Source organism: Sceloporus undulatus, chromosome 5 (genome assembly GCF_019175285.1).
Source record: "Sceloporus undulatus isolate JIND9_A2432 ecotype Alabama chromosome 5, SceUnd_v1.1, whole genome shotgun sequence".
NCBI classification, from domain to species: Eukaryota; Metazoa; Chordata; class Lepidosauria; order Squamata; family Phrynosomatidae; genus Sceloporus; species Sceloporus undulatus.
In genome coordinates this window covers 145,512,048-145,531,525 of record NC_056526.1, presented here as the reverse complement: position 1 = coordinate 145,531,525, position 19,478 = coordinate 145,512,048, and the positions used below count along the sequence as shown (strand labels likewise).

Here is a 19,478-nt window from a genome sequence, read left to right as displayed (position 1 = left end):
CGTGTCTATGTCTTTAATGCTATTGTTGTCTGTGTATGTTCATTCAAGTCACCTGCTGACTTATGCCAGCCACATTAATTTCATAGGGTTTTCTTAGGAAAGGAATACAGTACTTAGAGGTGGTTTTGTCATCAGTTCATTCTCTGAACTATAGCCTACAGCACTTGGTATTTGTTGGTGGTCTCCCATCCAAGTACTAACCAGGGTTGACCCTGCTTAGCTTCCATGATCAGATGAGATATGGTGCTGTTAGGATGTTTAGGCCACATACTGTACTATGCACTATATTTATACATCAATATTTATAATAAAATAGTCTACAATAATAATAAAGGACCTGCTCCTTTTTACATATAAATTTTCCGAGATGCCAGTACCTAGGAATATTTAAATGGAGTGTTGAAGCTAACTCTACCTGTTTGAACTATAACAGTGGTCACAAATTGGGATCCCAGGTTATGAAGAGACTCAAAACAGATTAGCTGACAAGTGGCAAAGAATCATAAATCCCTCAGTCTAAAAAGGTTGGGTAAAGACCATTCCTTTCGCACAATACTATCAGATCGGGATGCACTTTGCAATATTACATTATACTAGCTAATATTCAGGCACCAGTCCCAAAACAACAGCTTGCCAACAATAAGAGCAAAGCTATCTTGATCGAGGACCAAATAACCCAGATCAAATAAAGACAACTGAGCCTTCTTTCTGGTAAACTCTTTGAAAACGAAGTGGCAGAGCTGCAGCCAGCCAAATTCTTGAACTCCCCCTCCCCCCTGCAACCAAAGCAGCAGGTTTGAGCTGTTGGCTCTCAGAAGATCAGGAGAAGCCCAAGAAAAGATTAAGCAGCCGGGAGGGTGATAGAAAGATAACGAATTGCAAATGGAGAGGAGGATTATTTACTGGATAAACCCTGCTTTCATTTAAGGCAGCAACACTCCAGGCTGGAGAGCAGCTTATTCTCTGTACACTGTACCATGCAGCTAAACTAACTGCTGTTCTTAAAAAACATGTACTTTTATCCCTCAGGGCTACATTTTTCCTCTGGAAACTAGAAGAGAGGAACAGATACTTGCAATGGACAGTTTCTGAAAGCCAACCAGTCAGGATTTGCAGTAGCATGGCTTGTTGGCTGCAACATATCCAATTAAAAGGGGTGAAAGAGGGAGTTAGTTTAAGAACACAACTCCCCGGGCTTGAAGTACCTGACCTCACCTGCAGCCCAAGGATGCAGCTTGATTCCTGGGGACTTCAGAGATGCCTGGAGATCTAGCAACTCTATACACTATCCCAGTGTTCCCAATTAAGATCACTGTTTCCCTTCTGCTAATACAGCAGGGAAAGAGCCATCTTAATCAGGATTGATTAACCTTGATCTAACCTTCCTGTCCTCTTGCAATCCTGTTCCAAGAGTGCCAAATTTCATTTTTCATCTGATTTTTTCCCAGCAAGGGGGCAATAGGTGTGTATCTGTGAGGGAACTGTGAAAACCACAGGAATCAACTCCTGAGAGACAATGCAGCACAAGGAAAACATTAGTCCCACCTTTGTGAAAGAACTTTACATGCCATCTTAAAAACAGAACTTAAAAAGTTGTGCAAAAGCCACTGAGTCTGTATAGAGTTTGAAGAAAAAAACTCATTGGAGACTTACTCCTCAATACATTTGGCCATGTCAAAATTTCCACAAGTCATGACTTTAAGAGCACCTAATTCTGTACAGATTTAAAGCTTGCTGCTGATACATTTCTTTTTTTATGTTTTTTATTTCAATTCTGGACTTATCTTAGGTCTTACCTGCATATACAGTACCGTACTTAGATTTTATGTGATGCTTCAGAACTGTGTGACTTGGAGTTGACTGAGTGGTCTAACTTGGTTGCGATACACTGTATTCAGGGACGTAGCCAGGATTTTGGGAAGGGGGGGTCCAGACTAAGTGCCACCATTATAATGGGGCTTGGGTGCAGCGGTGCAGCGGCATGCACCATTCATTTTATCTAATGGAGGGGAGGTCCAAGCCCCAAGGACCCCCCCCCCGGCTATGTCCCTGATGCATTGATGGTGATGTGAACTGATCACAATGTTGTCTTCAGTGTTTTGAGCTATAAGGGCTCATTCATACATCAAAGTAACATACTGATAAAATAAGCATATGAAAAACAAACACTCATCCTTACAAAGTACAGGGCAGATCAGTTATCATTTAATATTTTAAACTTCAGTGGATTAAATTTTACATGGTATGTGGCTATGCTTTATAGCCTGGGAAATGAAAGTAAGTTGTGCTTTCCAATTTAACAAACTTTTGCACTGGGACTTATTATACCATCATAGTGCAAGGTGTGGCAAATAGGCTCACAATAATGGCATTAGTGCAGATGAAAATTTCCCTCCAAATATTGTGTTATTATAGCATAAATACTGCAAGGGTGCGATACACATAATCACCAAACAAGCTATTGTTAAGAGTGTAGCTGAAGCAGTTTTTGAATGGCATAATCCAGCGTAACAGCATGGTATGATAAGGACCTTACTCCTGAATAGACATGTATAGAATTGTGTTGTACTTTGTATGCCAGAAAGCTGTTGCATTAGGACTTATTCCTGAGTTTACACTGAGCTGAACTTTTATGTTTGCTGGGGAAATTTCCACACTGATAAGAATTACGTTTGGCCTGACCACTGTGCTTTTCTCTCTCCCCTGTGTTCTAAGTCCTCCCAAGTTCTGCAATGCTTCCACTATATTGGTGCCTGCAGAGGTCCTGGGCCCTGATTCTTATCTTCTGTAAAGAATATGGGCAATGGTCAGAGATAATAGCAATTCTAATTCAAAACTGCTGTTAGGGATCAAATTGGACAAGACTGAGCAAAATGAACTACGTATAACTCTTTCACACAGTTATACAAGCTGATAGGGCATATCTTTTGCATCTCTGTCTAAAATATGCTTTGTGTTTTGTAAGATTTTAGAGATGGTAGCATTGTGTTCCATACTTTGAACTGGCTCAAAAGTGTATCTTTCTAGGCAAGATATTTCATTTTGTTTCTGATTATATGTATAAAAGAAATAGAGAATTAATGAAATTTTTCAGTGTGATTTTATCTACCCACACATTTTTAGAATAAAACTGTTTTCATTTTTAGAATAAAATAGCAGTTTGGAAGAAAATCTAACAATGATTTAGAGCAATATGCTGAATAGCTTGTACATCTCCAGGTATTATCTGTATACATAGATGACAACCTCAATGAACCGTCTATTCTTTAACAGATAAGGAAAATGAGAATTCTCCCCACTCTGCGAAAATAAATGGATAACAATATTATATCATGAATGTAAGGGAATCCCTAGTTATGCAAAGGAAAATCCCATTCGTGGATAAAAATTTAAAGTAAAATGAAACAGACATTCAAAATGTGGTAGAAATTTGTAGATTTTATTGTGATTTTATCCATGTATCTGCTCTGACCTGTTTTTCAAAAAGGAAATAAAATGTTTCTCAATCCTAAACTGCTTCTACTGCAGTGATGCCCACTTTTATCCTAAATGGTGAAATTTTGCCACTAGAGAGACTAGTAAAGAGAATATAAAGATCTTGTTATCTTGAAGAAATTGTGCATAAGTGGTATAGGATAAAATGGGATTAACTCAACTAAGGGGTCATTCACATGTTGTTTTTGACATGACTATGCGAATAATCTCACGCATGCATTCCAGGTCTGTTGTCCACAATATGGAACCACATCTATGCGCATCTCTGCAAGTTCAGTTGGTCACATGTGTCAACATTCAAATAAAGATGGAGTCAGTCATGTGAATTTATTCTACACACATTCAAGGCATGCAGAGTTTTATCCCGTTTTATCCCATTTTATCCCGAGTCTATTCACATTGATTATTCAGACATCTGAGAATCCAAATCTTTTGGAAAAACTTGGGGAAAAAATCCAACATCAATTATCCCATGTTAAATGAGTATTTTGGCTGCCCCCCCCCCAAGCTTCATCAGCTTCATTCAAAATGCAATAGCAAGCTCATTTCTATATCGTTTATCAGTCCACTTAAGCACTCCCTAAGTGGTTTACAATCCTCTCTCTCTCTGTTGTATGAGACAACAAATGTTCACAATCATGATCTGAAATAAGTCTGATATGAAGGGATGAACCAGAACTAAAGTCTTATATGCTAGTTCTTTCATTCATATTATTTATTTCATCAAATGAGTGCTTCAGTAATTGTTCCTTCTGTTTGGACAGGCAGCTTGATCTGAGAGGTGGAAACCACTTGACCAGTCCCTAGACATAGGTGGAACGCACATTCCAAGATGACCAGTAAAGGTTACAATTCTTTACTCAATCACTGCAATATTGTCAGGCTTTCATTAGCAATTTTGTAGTTACTAAAATGTCCATGATGCTTGTGACTGTCATTTGGAAACTATGCATTTTTAAAGAAGATTGCAAATAATTGTCTTGAGGATCTTGATTTCTGACTCCAACACCATAATTACTGTCACCATAGGAAGGCTTGGTTGAGAAAGATTGTGATTTTGTAGTCATTATGCAGGAAGAGCCAAATAATGCATTTACTGGGAAAGCTTGTTTTAGGAGCACATTGCCTTTACCAAGAGCATTGCTCTTGTGATCTTATAGAAAACTAATTTGCTTAAATACTTTGTTAGAAAAAAGAATACTTTAACAACTTTGAAAAAATACATGCAGTTCAATTCTGAACTAGTCTACCAAGAAGTAAAGTTTAAGTATGGATAGGACTATAACCTCAATAATATTTAGGAGTAGCCAGTCTTTTCTGACTCATGGCGTAAGGTGACCCTGTCATGGGGTTTTCTTGGCAAGATTTGTTTGGGGAGCGGAGTTTGCCTTTGGCTACCTCTGAGGCTGAGAGAGTGTGACTTTCCTAAGGTCACCCACTGGGTTTCCTGGCCAAGAAGGAATTCAAACTCTGGTCTCCAGAATCATAGTCAAACACTCAAACAACCGCACCATCCTGGATCTGTAGTTATTCCCTAGGAATAACTGCTATTGATTGCAGGATATTACTAACAGTTTTCCACAATGACAGCCAAAGATACAGCCAGATGGGAGATTATAAATCTTAAAATTTCCCCTAGATATGCACCAGACACACCAGTATTCTAATACTCTAAAATCACCCCCTTCCTTTTGATTCAGTCTTCCTTAAGCATTTTTTCCTAACTTTTTGCAGTGGTTAGATAAATGAGATAATCAGGATGGTGCTACTGGCCCTCTGTTGCTTGTTCTCACCATGTGGAATTTTGAATATTTCCTCTGCATATGGGAGGTGTATTAAGCTGTCATGCTGATGACCACACCAAGATTTTGTCTTTTCAACAGCATGTGCTATTTAGTTCTCTACCTATAATAGATACAGAGTTGGGTGAGTTATTGCACAAATATTTGTATGGTGACATTCTTACATATACACTTATTATAGGTAGAGAACTAAATAGCATGCATGCATACACACACACACACACACACAGAGAGAGAGAGAGAGAGAGAGCGCTTAACTGAAAAGCACTTTTGACTTTACTGCATTTTGTACAACAAATATGTTGATAAAGATAATAGAAACTCTTATATTTGTGGTACCTTCCATGATGGACCAACCTGTACAGTGGGGCCCTTGGTATCTGCTGGGGTTTGGTTCCAGGACCCCCAGTGGATACCAAACTCAGTGATGGTCAAGTACAATGGATAGTAAAATGGTATCCATATATAAAATGGCAAAATCAAGGTTTTCTTTATGGGATGTATAATTTTTTTCTTTAATAGTTTCATGTTGTGGATGCTTGTATCCAAGGATAAAGAATCCATGTATATGGAGCACTGACAATTTTAAAATTTGTATCCCTAGTGATTGTACAGAGCTAGCAGTGCATCTCACCTCTGGGATGGAAGGAATCTTTATGTAAGAACTCTATCACAATAGAAAGGACCAATTACTACTATAGCTAGTTGAAGCTGCATCTCCTCTTTAAACATGTAACTAGATTTTGCCATTTTAAAGAGCTCCAAATGCTCTAAAATGGGTTTTCAGGACGTATAAGATTACAATGCGGATGAAGGAATTGCTCCTACCTCCCAGCTCTGTGGACAGGAGTTATTCCATAAGCAAAATGATACCACTGTGTCCTGCCCAAAATAAAAGACAGTGTTCAGATTATTAACGGCAGGCACAGAATGAACTAGTACAACAGTAAGAACACCTCATTTATGCAAGACAGCACAGCCTACTTGCAGAACCCGTCATGGACCAAAGTAGCTCATGCTGGAAACTCAACAATGGAGTTTATCACACAGGGGGAAATGGGAGTTTAAACAATGATTAACCTGTGAAAAGCACACAATGTGCATTAAAACGTGCTTAAAATAACATTAACGCAAGTGCCATTATCCTGTGAAAAACCAGGGAATAACCAGGCAAGAAACAGCAAAAAGTCATTATCGAGAAAATTCCATGAATGAATTAATGTTGTTTCTTGCCTGGTTATTCACAGGTTAATGGCATTTTAATCACATTTCGTTGTATCGTCATGTGAAAACCATTGTAGGTTAATCACGAGTTATTCACGGGATAATTGCGCTTTGCACATGGCGTTGTGTGAAAACTATTCACGAAACTATGTGTTAATCATGGGTTAATCACTGTTTATACTTCCTATTTTCCTCCATGTGATAAACTCCAATGTTTACAAGTTTCAGTTACATCTACATTTGATAGTGCTGGGTTGCAGTACTTGATCCAAATTTTTCCCCACCACTCCAGAAGGCAGTAAAAATCCAAGCCAGTGATGAGGAGGAGGGGAGCTCAGAACTTGCAGGTTGTGGCTAGATTGGAATACCTGTGACTTTTTATTGATGAAAACTGTTACTGTGATTGTGGAATATCTGTGATTCAACTGTGACTTTTTGTGATTTCTGTGACTCCTGTGATCCTAACACATGTTCTGACTCTGCAGTTACATTCAGTTGTTTCAGTTATTACCAGCCTTGTCCATTTCTGGGGAATTCCCTGGAATCTGGGGGATTTAATTAATTTCTTTCTGGAGATTTTGACTGAATATTCCGGTAAATATTGGGGAATTCCCGGGATTTTGATATAACATTCCAAGGATCTTTGAGGTTTGTTGTTGCCAACACTGGTTATTAATGGTGGTTGCACGACTACCATTGTGATTCACCGTTCCAGCGGGTAAAAGAACAGAATGAATCACAGTCACTGAAAAATCACAGTTTGGCGCTCAAGCCAGACACAGTTCCAACAGCGACTAGTGAATATCTGTGGAAAAGTATTCCATTATCTATTACAGTCATCCCTCGATATTTGCGGCTTTGATGTTTGTGGATTTGATTATTCACGGAGTTCATTAATATGTTCTCTCTAGGACTGTCTAGGTCCTCCAGTGCAAATCTGTGGTCAATTTTAACTAAAAGTTGCACTGAAAGACCATTTATAGCTACTCCAGTGCCATTCTACTATCAGTGTATGTTGGACATTGACCAAAGAGTTGCACTGGAGGACTTAGACAATCCTAGAGAGGTGTCCTCTCAGGTAAAAACAGTGTTTTTGTTATTTGCAGTTTTTCCATATTCACGGGGGTCTTCTTCCCCTAACCCTAGCGAATATGGAGGGACAAATGTACATACACTGAAAGAAAGATGGCTGAGGGTTCTGGGTCTTTGGACTTTATCACACCTGAGGAATTTCTCTTAATTTCGAATGAAAAGAAATTGGGGCCAGAACGCATTTATGTGAATTCGCTAGTTCAGCGAATTTACGTGAATGCGAATTGCGTTTGAACTGGCTTCCCATTGCCCAAAAATATCTCACCATTGCCCAAATTTGCGCATGGTAGTTTATCACACAATAACGTGAAACCCCATGAATGCATTCAGATTGCCATTGGATTATACTTCCAATTTCCCTTGTCTGATAAACTCCTTTGTTTGCTTGTTAAATCATGTCCTACTTTTTCATGTGGAAAGTAGGAGAGACCTCAGAGACCTCAGCCTCCTTAATGGACAAAGGTCCAAGACACACTGCAGAAATAATCCAGTTTGAGAGCGCTTCAACTGCACCACTGGCTCAATGCTAGGGAATCCTGGGGACTGTGGTTTCTTGTGAGACATTTAGCCTTCTCTGTTAGAGACAGCTCTGGTGCCACAATAAACTACAATTCCCAGATACTTTTGGTCAGGCTCAAAATAGAGGACAGGAGCTTGGGATGTAGGACGTGTCCTGCAAAAGGAGGACCTCTGCTCCCCCTGCTTTTGCTCTATAGAAGTGTTGAGAATTAATGGGGCTCTCTGGGGAAAATGCGCCCCTTTCTCAGGAAGCACTTTCCATTTATACACGAAGGCTTTCCATTTTGCATCCTATTTTAGGTACAAACTTGGGGCTTTCCCTCCTAAAATTAAAACTGAATTAAAATTCCCATTGGCGTGCTGTACCGCCAACTGGCCGCCAGAGGCCGCTGTGATTTTCCCTCCCCGTTTGGGCCCAAGCCACTCCGACTTCGGCTAATCTCGCGAGAAGGGGAGAAGGAAGCGGAACTCTCGCGGGAAGCCGACTCTCTCCGTATAATCTCGCGTGCTTTCCGAGTCCCTCCCTCTTTGGTCCCCGGCGCGGCGCGATGGCGGTCGGCAAGAACAAGCGCCTCACGAAAGGAGGCAAGAAAGGCGCGAAGAAGAAAGTGTAAGTCTAGCAGGGCAGGGGCGGCAGAGGCGGCCGGGTGGGGAGAAGGCGGCGGAGGGGGAGCGGCTGCCTGGGGACGCGGGATGGCGCCGATGCCGGGCGGATTGAGGGAGGGGGGGCGGCTGGGAGGGAAGGCCGCTGACATGGCGGATGGAGACACCGACACGAAAGAGGACTGCGGGGGGGGACGCGAAATGGCGTCCGTCCCGAAACAAGGGCCTGAGAAAGACGTTCCGGGGGCTTCGTTGTTTGCATTAGGAAAGGGAGGCTATGGGAGTTGAAGCTCAATGGGACTCTCCTGCAGCCTCTCTCTTCCCAATACTTTTGCGAAGAGGGTTTGTGCAGCAGCAGCTTCCTGCAAGAAGGCCCTCCTTTTCTAGGACATGCCTTCCATTTCAAACCTTCTTTCCAGGAGGGATTCCAAAACGTCCTCCATTTTGAGTATGGCTAGGGTGACCATAGCATGGCTCTCCTTTTCCAGGACATGCGCCCCATTTCTGTCCAGGAGGAGTTCCAGAACGTCCTCCATTTTGAGCAGGACCAAGATGACCAGATGTCCTCCTTTTCCAGGATGTGGCCTCCATTTCAACCTGCTTTCCGGGAGGAAATGCCTTCTCTTTTGATCAGGACCAGAGGTCCTCCTACCTTCTGTCCCAGAGTCCCAGAATGCCCTCCATTTAGGTCCTACTTTTCCGGGATGTGGCCTCCATTTCAACCTCCTGTCCAGGAGGAATTCTCAAATGCCTTCTCTTTTGAGCAGGACCAGAATGTGGCCTCTTTTTTTACCTTCTGTCCAGGAGTCCCAAAATGTTCTCCAGTTTGAGCAGGACCAAGATGAGCAGAGGTCCCCTTTTTCCAGGTCATGGTTTCCATTTCAACCTCCTGTCCAGGAGGAGTTCCAAAATGCCTTCCATTTCGAGTGCGATTCTGAAACACGGATTTCTAATTCTATGAGTGTTTGTAGCTTTTATTTGGGAATGTCTTACTTCTTCGGTGTTCTCCCTTTTCTGGTGCCTTGTTCTCCTTGGTGGTAAAGACATATGGTCACCTTGACTTGGGCAAGTCATATGCTCTTAGCCTCAAGGGAAGGCAATGGCAAACTTCGGGGGGGGGGGGCAGAACTGTATTCATATAACTGTATTGAGACTTGAGAGTCCCAAGATTTATGTGAGTGGTGCCAGCATGGTGTAGTAGTTTGAGCATTGAACTATGGCTCTGAAAACCAGGATTTGAATCCCTGCTCAGCCATGGAAACCCACCGGGTGAACTTGGGCAAGTTGCACACTCTCAGCCTCAGAGGATGCCAAAAGCAAACCCCTTCTGAAGAAACTTGCCAAGAAAACCCCATGATAAGGTTACTTTTGTTGTTGTTGTGGTGGTGGTGGTGTCTTCATTTCATTTCTCGCTTAGGGTGACCCTTGTCAAGTTTCTTCAGAAGCGATTTGCTTTTGCCATCCTCTGAGGCTGAGAGAATGTGACTTGCCCCAGAGTTGCTCTGTGAATTTACATGGCCAAGCTGGGAATGAAATCCTGGTCTGCAGAGTTGCACTCCAATGCTAAAACCCATTGTACCACACTAGCTCATAGAAAGCGCACAACAACAAATGTGGATTGGGACAGGGGAGGTGGTTTTGCACACTTCAGTCCTCATGCAGAGAAACAGCGACTCATTGGGCTGAACTTGGTGATATGGCTTCCCTGAAACAGAACCTGTAGAAATGCACTGAGAACTTCCCCAAATTCATCAGGTAGCTATGACACCAGAACTATGTTATTACTGGGAGAAAGGAATACCCCTTGATATTATTGCTAGGCCATCTTGTAGGCCAATCAAAACAGTTGTTTGCCTTCAGGGTTTATTCCTGTTTCCCATTTTTAGTATGCAAAGTTGGTTTCAAAGGTGATACAAATTCCCTTTGCATACTGATTTACCAGATTTACATAGCTATGGTTTTGCATTCTAATTTTTTTACATCCACAATATTTTTTTTAAAATTTGGTAATAGTAGTATGAATATTAGAATAGTAAGATGAAGAAATCATTTTAAGCAGTGTTCGTCTGTTGCCACACTACAGAAGTAAAGCAGTTTGGCACTACTTTAATTTCTATGATTCAATGTGATTTGTTGTTTGGTGAACAGCAGAGCTCTCTGTCGGGAGGCTAAATATCTTACAAAACTACAAATCCCAGGTTTCAATAGCATTGAGTCTTGGCAGTTAAAATGGTGTCAAATTGCTGTATTTCTGCAACCCTTAGTTAATGCATTACTGGTCATTGTGTGCATTTGCTTCAAGTCAACTTAGGGTGACCCAATGAGTTTAATAAAGTTTTCTTAGGCAAGTCATTTCCTATGAAATACAACCTGGTATTGTTTGGCAGTGTCCCATCCAAGAACTAATCAGGGGTGGCTGTCGTTAGCTTCCAAGATCTGGTGCCTTTAGATTTATTCGGCAGCATTTGTCATTAGCAATGTGAGTTTTGGCATTTCTTGCTCTATATAGAAACCCTGAAAATGGGAAACAGGGATTCTGAGAGTTTTCAGCCTTGTTGAAAAAAAAGGGTTTGCTGGCCTTATTGGAAGTATTGGAAATTTATGGGAAATTATGAGTTTAAATTGCAGAAAGGTGGTCTGAATTTTTTTTCTCCTTTCTTGATTATCAGGGTTGATCCCTTTTCAAAGAAGGACTGGTATGATGTCAAGGCTCCAGCAATGTTTAATATTAGAAACATTGGGAAGACATTGGTCACCAGGACTCAGGGAACAAGTAAGTTGAAGTTCTTCAGTTTAATTCCACTGGAACGTTTTAGGATCTGTTAGGTAGCACTTGATGAACCTGAGGTTCTGCTCCCAATTTTTTCTTGCATTGCTTAGTGTTTTTGAGTTCTAAATGTAAGGCCTTAGGTCTTCTAATCGAAACTGAACTCAATAGGCCAGCCAAAAGGGCCAGTGTCAGGGTGGAGTGGGGTTGTGGCAGCTGCACGATGCATGCCTCGACTCCACTCTCGAGCTGCCATCATGCCAACCACATGGCAGGTGGCTTCACGACGCTTCTTTGACATGGTGTTCAGATGATGCATACCAAAAGCAGCACCAGAAACTGCTGCTGCGGTTGCAAAGTTCCCCCTTTTCTGGGTCCAAAAGGAGCGACATTTTAGCCTCTCATTGAGGAAAATCTTACATTGAGTTTTTGGTGTACTTCCAGTAAAGAAAGCTAAAATACAAAAAAGTGGTGCTTAATGTGATTGTTAGTGTGAAGTAGATGCATTGAAACAATGTGAACATTTCTATAACTTTCATTTTTTTACTGGGTCGAGCTGAAACTAACAGTTGGGTATAGTGTTTAACATTAAAGTTAAGCTGTGCTGTGATTCTGTGCATATCTCCTTTTTATGGGTTTTAGTAACTTACAGCAAACAGATAACTCTGAGTAACTTCTTAAGATTTTAACATTAGCTTAGCAATAAATAATACTTTATGAAATATTAACAGTATTTTATATTTATAGAAATTGCTTCTGATGGACTTAAAGGCCGTGTATTTGAAGTAAGTCTTGCTGACCTACAGAATGATGAAGTTGCCTTCCGTAAATTCAAACTGATCACAGAGGATGTGCAAGGGAAAAATTGTCTGACAAACTTCCATGGCATGGACCTTACACGCGACAAAATGTGTTCGATGGTCAAAAAATGGCAGGTTAGTAATACTAACGTGATTATACTAGGTTTTTAATGTTTGCTGTTTGTGGGATTTGTAGGCTCAGTATAGTGACTAAATACATCTGTAAATATAGCTTCAGTGCCAGATGGTGAGTTAGAAATGGTTCCAACAAATGATAAAAGAAAGCTATTGATTAGGCTATTTCCTTTTGTTTCTAGAAACATGAGCACTTGAATTAATTATGCTGGTTTTGAAGCTCACTTCATGGTATTTTTACAATATTAGACTCTGTTATCTTACTTGTTAAGAAAAAGTGCTAGAAGTCTTGTGTTAAATTTTTACAGACAATGATTGAAGCCCATGTTGATGTCAAAACTACAGATGGATACCTTCTACGCCTTTTCTGTGTTGGTTTCACTAAGAAGCGTACTAACCAGATTCGCAAGACTTCCTATGCCCAGCACCAGCAGGTCCGCCAAATCCGGAAGAAAATGGTGGAAATCATGACACGAGAAGTTCAAACAAATGACCTGAAAGAAGTTGTAAATAAACTGTATGTGGCATTATTTTTTAAGAAAGGCAGTCTTTATTCCTTGTTGTTTTAAGCTGAATTAGTTTTACAATAAGTAGGGTGTGAACTCTTTACACTAGGGTTCAATTCCCAACTTGGCCATGAAACCCACTGGATAATCTTGGCAGAATCAAACTCTCAGCCTCAGAAGAAGGCAATGGAAAACCTCCTCTGAATTAGTCTTGCCAAGAAAACCTCATGATAGGGTCGCCATAAAACTTGGAGACTTGGATGCACACAACAAGTGTAATAGATGAGTAAACCAGTGTTCTCAGATCTGCCATTAACTCCACTTTTCTTATTTTATCCTTGTGATGCTCAAAAATGATGTTTCAGAATAAGTAGTTGTGATGCTATTGGTATGGCCCAACTTTATCCAATTCAGTATTTATAAAAATGCTTGCAGCGATTGCCAATTGCCCCAAAAGACCTTTATATTTTTAGATTTTTACCCATTTGATTTTATGGAAGTGGCTCTAAAATTAGTTGCACTTAAAGTAGCCCCACTTAAATTAGTGGGACCTAAATTGGTTATTATTAACGTGTCTTGTTGATTTCAGTGGTTTTGCTTTTCAGTGTGATTAAAACCTAGTTTGGCCCCATTGTAAGTATCAGTTGATAATTATTCAGTCACATTTAGGATTAAGCTTTTCTTAAACACCTTTTGGTATTGTTCATATCTCTCAGTTGGCAACCAGGTTTTTTTTAATGGAGAGGAGAACAGATCAAGTTTCATTTGATGTGAGAAGGCACTATTCCTTTTTACAAAGGGGGAACTGATAGCGTTTTTGGTGGGTGGTTTTTGTTGTTCTTGTTCCTTGACTGGCCTCTGCTTACTGTGCTGAACTTTCTGTGTTGAGATGCAGTCTGCTGTTGTGGTCACCTCACCCACAACCACACAGGTTTTTCCCCCCACAATCCAACTCACATTTGGAGGCAAATGCTGTGTTTTAGCTTGAAATATTTTTGCAATGTACCATGTGATAATCTCATGTGTAAGTGATAGGACATCAGAAATTTCCATCATAAAACAGTGCGTTTCAGAATCTAACCATAGTGGCATCTTGTTGAGATAGGCAGAAGTACTTCAGTTTTACGTACCTCTGTTTGTTATGTTTGGTAATTTATAAGGCTGCTAACCAAACAATTTCTTCCTTATCATTTAGGATTCCAGACAGCATTGGTAAAGATATAGAAAAGGCATGTCAGTCAATCTACCCCCTTCATGATGTCTACGTTCGTAAAGTCAAGATGCTTAAGAAACCCAAGTTTGAATGTAAGCATTCTTTTATTTAGCAAAAGATTTGTGTTCAGTATATGCGTTTGGTTTGGGAATGAATGATGACAACTTGTTTCGGTCCCATATGAGTAAATGATTATTTTTTTCCAATGCTGACATTCCCATAAACCACAAAGGGGAAATTTTTTAATAGTTTTCAAAAGGCATCTTAAGAAATATCTAAGCAGTTTAATATGAAATGTGGTTGAATTCCTTAGAAGCTCATAAACCTAATGTTGTTCAGAATGCAGAATTTTAGTGCAAAGGTTTTGATGAATTAATTTAAACATGCATTTTGCTTTGTAGTGGGCAAGCTGATGGAACTGCATGGTGAAGGTGGTGGTGCTGGAAAGCCATCAGGTGATGAAACTGGTGCCAAGGTAGAACGGGCTGATGGGTATGAACCCCCTGTGCAAGAGTCTGTCTAAAATCAGTTTTTAAAAAAATAAAAATAAAAGATATAATATAAACACTGGTAATGTGTTTTTGTATGGGACTAACTATTGGGTAAGCATACAAAAGTGCAGGTACTTTGACTGCAGATGGTACTATTTTGACACAAGTCAATTTATGGGTCAGTATTATCTGGATCATTTCACCACCTGAAGGAAAAAAAAAGCTCTTTCAAATCAATGGGTTTCTACCTCTTTCCAAAAGTATGTTTATATAATGATGTGCATCATAATGTTAATCTTCAGAAAACCTTGTAGTTAGTTTCATCCAGACTTTTACTGTAGAAGTTGGCTGACAGGCTCTTAAGAGTTCTCAGTTGGGATTGTTGCCTAAACCTACCTGGAGATCATGGTATTCCTCAAGTGTCCCTTGTTCAAATAGTAAGTAGGTCCATATCAGTTCAGCTGACAAGATCACAATGAGTTGGTATAACTTTAAATTCAAGATTTAAACATATGTTACTTAAGATAATGACTATATTCATTTTTTACTGACGGTGTATTAAAACAGTACCATCTAGCCCTTTAGGTGGCAGTGTTGGAATGAGGTTAGTATATTTGGCAAACATGGTGTGCAAAACTCAGATTACTCAGCCAGATGCTTATTTAAATGTATGAAATGCTAATCGATACAATAGCATTCATTTACTGTCTGACAAAATAATAATTAATGCATTTTCATTAAGAAGGCCAAAAAACCCACACATGAATCCGAAGTGTCATTAAATATCTGAATTACCACGTGTTCAAAATATTTGTTCCAATATTTTCATTCAAAGAAATAAACATCATGTTTAGTCTATTTAGATCTGGTTTTTATAAACACAAAGTGACCTGCCACAACTGGTGCCATAGTGTACATGGATTCTACTTAATTGTGTATTAAAATAAGTTGGCTTCAGCACATGGCAGCTTCTGTTTTTCTCTGAAGCAAGAAAGGAAGTGTCCATTTTCTTGCTGTGTACATAGTTTACACAGCTCATGTTTACACCAATTATTATTGTTATTATTCAGCCTTTAGGGCTGAAGGGCGGGGTATAAATAGCAATGATGATGATGGAATCAGACTACCTAACATTCGATGCAGCTAAATTACTTTCCGTTCCCTACCTCTTTGTATTTAATGAATCACAATTCTGGCCCTATAGCCATTTTCCTTTGCTATCAGAATGAATAGCTGCTCAGTTTGTGTGCCACTTAACTAGAAAAGATAAATTTTATATGGTACTTTAAATAAAGCTTCTTCAAAGAGGACTTAATCTCTTGAGTCTTGGTATAGTGCAGTGATGGCGAACCTATGGCACGTGTGCCAGAGCTGGCACTCGGAGCCCTTTCTGTGGGTACATGTGCCGTCGCTCCAGCACAGAGTTTGCCAGAGTTTGTTACTAGAAAGCCAGAGGGACATGGCACTTTGCAATAAATAAGTGGGTTTTGCTTTGCAGTTTGGTCACTCAGCCTCTAAAAGGTTCACCAACACTGGTATAGTGTTAAACTTAACATAGCACCTTTGACTGTTCTCTTGCACCTATATAGGAAGGAGTATATGAGCTTGAACAACAGTGATAATGCGCATATACACTCTGAATGAAGTTTCAACTTAATTGATAAGGAAGTGTGAGCACTTGGTATTGGAATTTCATCACTGTGTCCTCTAATAGAGCGCACCATCTTAGCAGTATATGGCTACTTAATAGATTTCTAACATCTTCATGCATAACTCATTTGTTTTTAAGAAAATAAACGTGACAGACTTAAAACATCTGTCCATCTTCCCATGCAGCAGCTTAATTACCTAATATGTAGGAGCCAAGATGCAGCTATGTTCTAACCCCAGGGCAATTCCAGTGTACTTTAAAGGATTAAAAATGTTGTTTTTCCATATAAACATAGAAAGCAGGGCATGTTTCAATATCCAAACATCAGTGGAGACATGTTCACTTGAGTTGGAACCTTTTCTTGAACAATAATTACTATATCCAAAAATGCTGCTCCTTTTTAAAAAAAGTATTGTGAACCTAAAAACCCTGAAGGAAAATAACTTTTGATTGATCTGCAGAAGACCTAGCAATAATATCAAGGAGTATTGTTACCCAGTAATAAAATAGTTCTTACTGAAGGATAGTTTTCTAAATGAAGGGCCATTAATTGTGACTATCACTCTACAACCAAAGCATGGCACTGACCACTGCAGTGTGCTTTAGAAACAAGTTTCCTGTATAAAAATGGACGGCTTTTCTTATCCACTGCCCTCATGCACAAGAGTGTGGTAATATGGCTTCTGCTGTTGGACAATGCCAGCATACCTTAGGTTAAACAAAACCGGCTTTCTCTCACCTACAAGGTGCTGTGTTAACTTTGGTTTGAGTAGTGTTAAAATTGTAATCCAGGTAAATGTCTAATCCAGGTAAATGTCTCTAGCTCTGGCTATGTTTCAGCATTGCAGCAGTAACTTATGTGATGTTACCTGGCAGATTTGCCACAATGTGCCCAAAACAGCTGCCATCGGGCCAATCTAGGGGTAGGGCATGCACATGATACACACACCCAAATCATTCAGAGGCTGTACTGGGGCCACTCAATGTGGCTAGTGGGCCGCAAAAGGAGCTGTTCCTTGCTGCTCCTTTTTGCAGTCTGTTGAGGACTGTGACAGCAGGCGCCCTTGGGGTTATGGCATCTGGTTGCTGCAGTCCTGGGGAAGGAGCGGCCTCTGGCCCTTGATTTGTCCTACGCCTCATGGCAAAGTTGCCCAACATAGTTCACGTATCCTAAAGGACAGCCAGTTCATTTTTGTTTTCATGTTGTCAACATTAAACACATTGTAAGTGCAGGGAAGCTTTTCATGGACTGGCAGGGATCTGAGAACTGAATGCCAATTTCTCCCACCACTTCAAGTTCCCGTGATACAGCCCTGTCAGAAGCAGTGGTCAATGTCTTTAGTTCAGTAATGCCAAGGAACTTCCACACTTTAAGGTAAGGTTCCTCTTTCCAAGCCACCTATTTGTTTCACAGACTGGTGAAGAATGATTTCTGTGAGGAATACTAGAAAAGTTTTCACCCTCCTTTGGCAGCTCTGAATGTTTTCTGCTGTGTGATAAAATGTTGGCATGTCTGCATCAGGACCTCCCACATGCCTCTCATGAAAACAGGATCTACACTTGTTCTTCCTTTGGTTTGGTTTTTGTCCTGATAAGTTACGTTATTTGGGACAGATTTCTTCCGGCAGTTTGTCCCAGAGATATTTTTTTTCTCATGGGGGAAAAATACATAGGGTCTTGCTGAAACTCCAGGACATTGTTTAAATTACTTAGTCCTGTGCAATGCCCCAGGAACCCTGCTCCCATCTCTTCTGCATGTTTGAAGTTCCCTTTGGGGCACTACCAGCTTATCTCCAGTCAGGCAGTTTCCCATCTTGGAGCCTGCCCTTAGTTTTAAAGCAGCTCATGAACAATCCAGTTGAGCTTCTTAGGAAGGTTCCCCAGAGGCTTCTTTCCTTAAAGGTAATCCTTTCTTGTAGCTATAGCATCTGTTTGCTATGTATTAGCTGGCAGTCCTTTTGGTTAGGAAACACCTTTGTACCTTTAATGTTTTTCTCTGTCAGGATCCTTTATGCTTAAAGTACTTTCTACCTTTCATCTATTCCAGTAATTCATGCTTCCCTCATTCTGCCCTAACCCTTTCCACCTGCAGGATAAGTTACAGTTCACTGAGTGCAAAAATTCACATTCATAAAAATAAATCCTTCTGTTGCTATGACCTGTGTCCTTTAATCCAGCTTCACTGGAATGTAAGATGTAAGATGTGATGCCCCACAACAGCCACATGGATCAAAGCGTACATCCGAATTGTATATGATGGTGCCAAAAATACCTTGCTTGTCTGACATTATGGCACACTTAACCAAGTAATGGACATATGTAGAATAGCCATCTAGAGTAATTCCATCTTTCACCATTACAAGACTGACATGTTCAGATGGACAGATCTGAACCACATTTGGGAGAAGGGTGCAGCAGGAGGTGGTTAATAATTAGGATGCAGTCACTTCCCTCAATCAGGAAGCAAGTAAGGCACTTGGGTATGTCCCAGGTTGTGTGGATAATGCTGCATTGGGTATTTATCATGAAGGTGCATACTGGATTTTTGGGAAGAGTGGGTTGGACTGGATGGCCCTCATGGTCTCTTCCAATTCTTATGATTTAAAGCCCCCTCCCCCCCATCATGACTACTTATCTACCTTTTCATCTGGAATGTGAAGGGTCCTTCCTTTCCTGTTTTCCATTCTCCGCTAATTTCTCTGTCTTCTGCATTTGGGTTTGGCTAGTAAGAACTGGTGTTTAGGATGGTCGAAGGGCAGGAGTCAGCAAAGTTGTTTGGCTACCATAAAACCTCAGTTCTTCCTGCCTGTCTCTGGCCTGATTTCTCCTCTCAAAAGCACAATGTACCTTCATGGTGAATATTCAGTGTGGCTTTCTTGAAGTAAGATTGTCAAAATGCTTGCTGTATGGATCTAGCTCTGTATGAATGCAACAGGACTAGATTACAAAAAAAATCTTTGTTTGGCAGAATGACAATGACAAAGCATATCTTAACAGATGAGAGCTAGTTTTTAAGTTCCACATTTGTCTTTTGAAACTATTGAGTTAAGGGAGACAGCCAATGAATACCAGGCACTATAGGCTATGTTTCAGAGGAAGTACAGTAGAGTCTCGATTATCCGACGTAAATGGGTGGTCCCATGGTTGGATAGCCAAAATGTTGGATAATGCAGAGGATCA

General features: G+C 40.4%; 1 protein-coding gene and 1 non-coding gene across 2 annotated transcripts; both read left to right on the top strand.

Moving 5' to 3' along the window:
* Window positions 1-8,591: 8,591 nt before the first annotated feature.
* RPS3A (ribosomal protein S3A) lies at window positions 8,592-14,721 on the top strand. The gene is made up of 6 exons (XM_042469748.1): window positions 8,592-8,742; window positions 11,405-11,508; window positions 12,250-12,437; window positions 12,746-12,954; window positions 14,139-14,248; window positions 14,558-14,721. The coding sequence occupies exons 1-6, from the start codon at window positions 8,681-8,683 to the stop codon at window positions 14,677-14,679; spliced, it is 795 nt and encodes a 264-aa protein (XP_042325682.1). The 5' UTR covers window positions 8,592-8,680; the 3' UTR covers window positions 14,680-14,721.
* Window positions 14,306-14,372, top strand: LOC121932365. The gene has a single exon (XR_006104332.1). It is a non-coding gene; the product is annotated as a small nucleolar RNA SNORD73 (small nucleolar RNA).
* Window positions 14,722-19,478: the final 4,757 nt, after the last annotated feature.